This window comes from Nelumbo lutea, chromosome 1 (genome assembly GCF_056320005.1).
Source record: "Nelumbo lutea isolate HS-2025 chromosome 1, American lotus-T2T, whole genome shotgun sequence".
NCBI classification, from domain to species: Eukaryota; Viridiplantae; Streptophyta; class Magnoliopsida; order Proteales; family Nelumbonaceae; genus Nelumbo; species Nelumbo lutea.
The window spans coordinates 186,522,952-186,525,451 of NC_142684.1; the positions used below are offsets into that span (position 1 = coordinate 186,522,952).

At 43.0% G+C, this 2,500-nt stretch overlaps 1 protein-coding gene across 1 annotated transcript; it reads left to right on the forward strand.

Annotated features, from left to right (window-relative positions):
• The first annotated feature begins 315 nt into the window (after nucleotides 1–315).
• LOC148879846 (receptor-like kinase) lies at nucleotides 316–2,209 on the forward strand. Its single transcript, XM_088961553.1, has one exon. It carries the CDS (start codon nucleotides 363–365, stop codon nucleotides 1,929–1,931), a length of 1,569 nt encoding a protein of 522 aa, XP_088817679.1. The 5' UTR covers nucleotides 316–362; the 3' UTR covers nucleotides 1,932–2,209.
• Nucleotides 2,210–2,500: the final 291 nt, after the last annotated feature.

A 2,500-nucleotide genomic window follows, 5' to 3' on the forward strand; every position in this document is an offset into this window, starting at 1 on the left:
AAGTTTAAGTAAAATTTCCATTACTTACCTTATGAAAGCTAAAATTTGCAACAGCTGCCTTCAAAACACAGTGCGACTGCTTGTGTCACGATAATCGGCTCGGATGATCCACTTAAAACAGGTTCAGGAGTGAGGATGAACCAACCAATTTCCGAGTTCCGTCCTTTGGACCACAGTGTAGATACTGGATTTCCCCACAGTACATCGCAACCGTGTATTAGGGACATCTCCCAGAAACAAATACGAGAGATGTTACCAATGCACGCTGAGATGTGCATGTCAGGCGTGAGTGTAGGGTGCTGATGTGATCTCATAGACACCGACGCGTTGAGCAACTTACGCGTAAAGGCCACCAAGGACGAATGACCCTACAGCTATTCTGCGTTTTACAGGTGAAACGCGGAGAGAAACCCCCTATTACTCAAATCTCATCAATTTCACAAGAACATGCGAGGCTAGAGAAACCCCAATTACTCTATTCTCTGATTGATCGCCCATCCAAACGCCGAATTCCTCCTCCGTTTCAAATGGCTGATCCTCCAAGCTTTTTTCTTTCCCGCCTTCTCTTCTTCTCCTTTCTGCAGCTTTCCATCTTCTTGAATTTCTCCTCCGCTTTCTCTCCCGTGGATCATTATCTCGTCGATTGTGGATCCACTGCCCAGGCCACCATCGACAATAGGCACTTCATCGGCGATTCGTCCAAGTCTGGAGAGGTATACCTGTCTGCAGGTCGAACGATCTCGCTCACAGATCAAAACCCATCTGTCGGTTCTTCGCCTCTTTACCACACGGCTAGGGTTTTCAGGGAACCCTCCAGATACGAGTTCGAGATCAAGCAAAGGGGAACTCATTTGGTACGTCTCCATTTCCTTCCTTTCTCCTCGTCAAACTACAATCTCTCCGATGCTCGATTCCATGTTTCGGTTCACGAATTCTTGCTATTGAGAGATTTTGGCTGTCACGACAATAGCCCTGTTTTAAAAGAGTATTTCATCTGGGTTGATAGTAGCCAACTTGTCATCTCGTTTATACCTTCAAAAGAAGCTCCGCTTGCCTTTGTTAATGCAATCGAAGTCATTTCTGCGCCTGGGGATCTTATAGCAGACACCGCTCGACTCGTAAATTGTGAGGGAGTTGACAATTTTGACGGCCTGACAAAACAGGCAATGGAAACTGTTTACAGAGTCAACGTAGGAGGTCCCAAGGTTACGCCTTTTAACGATTCCTTCTGGAGAACTTGGATTCCTGATGATAGCTTCTTGAGATTGAGCGCCGCTTCCAAATCGATTTATTCCAGTGGCAGGATTAAGTACCAGCCGGGAGGGGCAAGTCGTGAAGTTGCACCAGACAGCGTTTACAATACTGCCCGTGTGATGGGTGATGCCAATGTCTCCAGTCCCAATTTTAACATTACATGGGATTTCCCTGTGTCTGTTGGTTATAAGTATCTCGTTCGGATGCATTTCTGTGATATCTACAGTATTTCTCTTTATCTGCTCTATTTCGATGTTTACGTCAATGGGCATTTAGCTTATAAAGATTTGGATCTCTCGTCCCTTACTGGAATGCTGTCTTCTCCTTACTATGCTGATTTTGTTGTTGATGCTGATGCCTCGGGAGTTGTGACCATAAGCATAGGCCCATCCAGCCTAAGTAGTCGATCAACAACTAATGCCATCCTGAATGGGGTGGAGATCATGAAGATGAACAACTCAGCCGGTAGTCTTGATGGAGATTTCTCAGTGGAGTCTGTTTTGCAGAGTTGGCCACGAAGAAAAGTCGGTGTTCTGGTACCTTGTGTGGCTGCTATGAGCTTGTTGATAACTGCATTTCTGGTTATGTATAGGAGGATGACTGAACTCCGGGACTCTGTTGCATGGTCACCTTTGCCAGTTGATGTTCAGGAGGGCAAGCTGAACGGCAAGCGCTAGCCGTGATAAGGTAAAATGTAGAAATTCCGATGATACGTGAAACGTCTGGGATGTAGGAATGACTTTGTCTTTAAAGCTGAAAGAGTTGTATGTGAATGTAGACTATCTCCTCTTCGTGTAACTTGTATCAATAGAATTTACACTTTCTATCTTTTATTTGGTATTTTAATCATTGAGCTTTCCTGTTTAACGTTGAGTATTTATCACAGGAGCTCCTATATTGTAATGTATAGCAACTCATGAACTTGGAGTATGAATTGCCAATATTTCTTCAGTCATTTATTGTAATTCTATTTAAAATTTCATATGGTTTTTTGCTTCCTTAATTTTGAAGCTGCTGATTTGAGTCGGGGTGGGGTCGGAGGAACTAAGTTTTCCTGTTAGCAGTAATTTGTTCCTTTTAAGAGTCAAAATTTCATTACCCGAATGTGTTTTTTCTTTCAAAGCTAACCTTTGTAACTTGACAACTCACTTGAAATCCACATAAATGAAATTAATACTGACTTTATTTATTGAAATATGCTAAGTAAATATCTTTAAAAGAGAACTGAAATGATGGTATGCTCATG

Coding starts and splice junctions, on each gene's coding strand:
- LOC148879846 (XM_088961553.1), top strand. CDS start 363: ATGACCCTACAGCTATTCTGCGTTTTACAGGTGAAACGCGGAGAGAAA.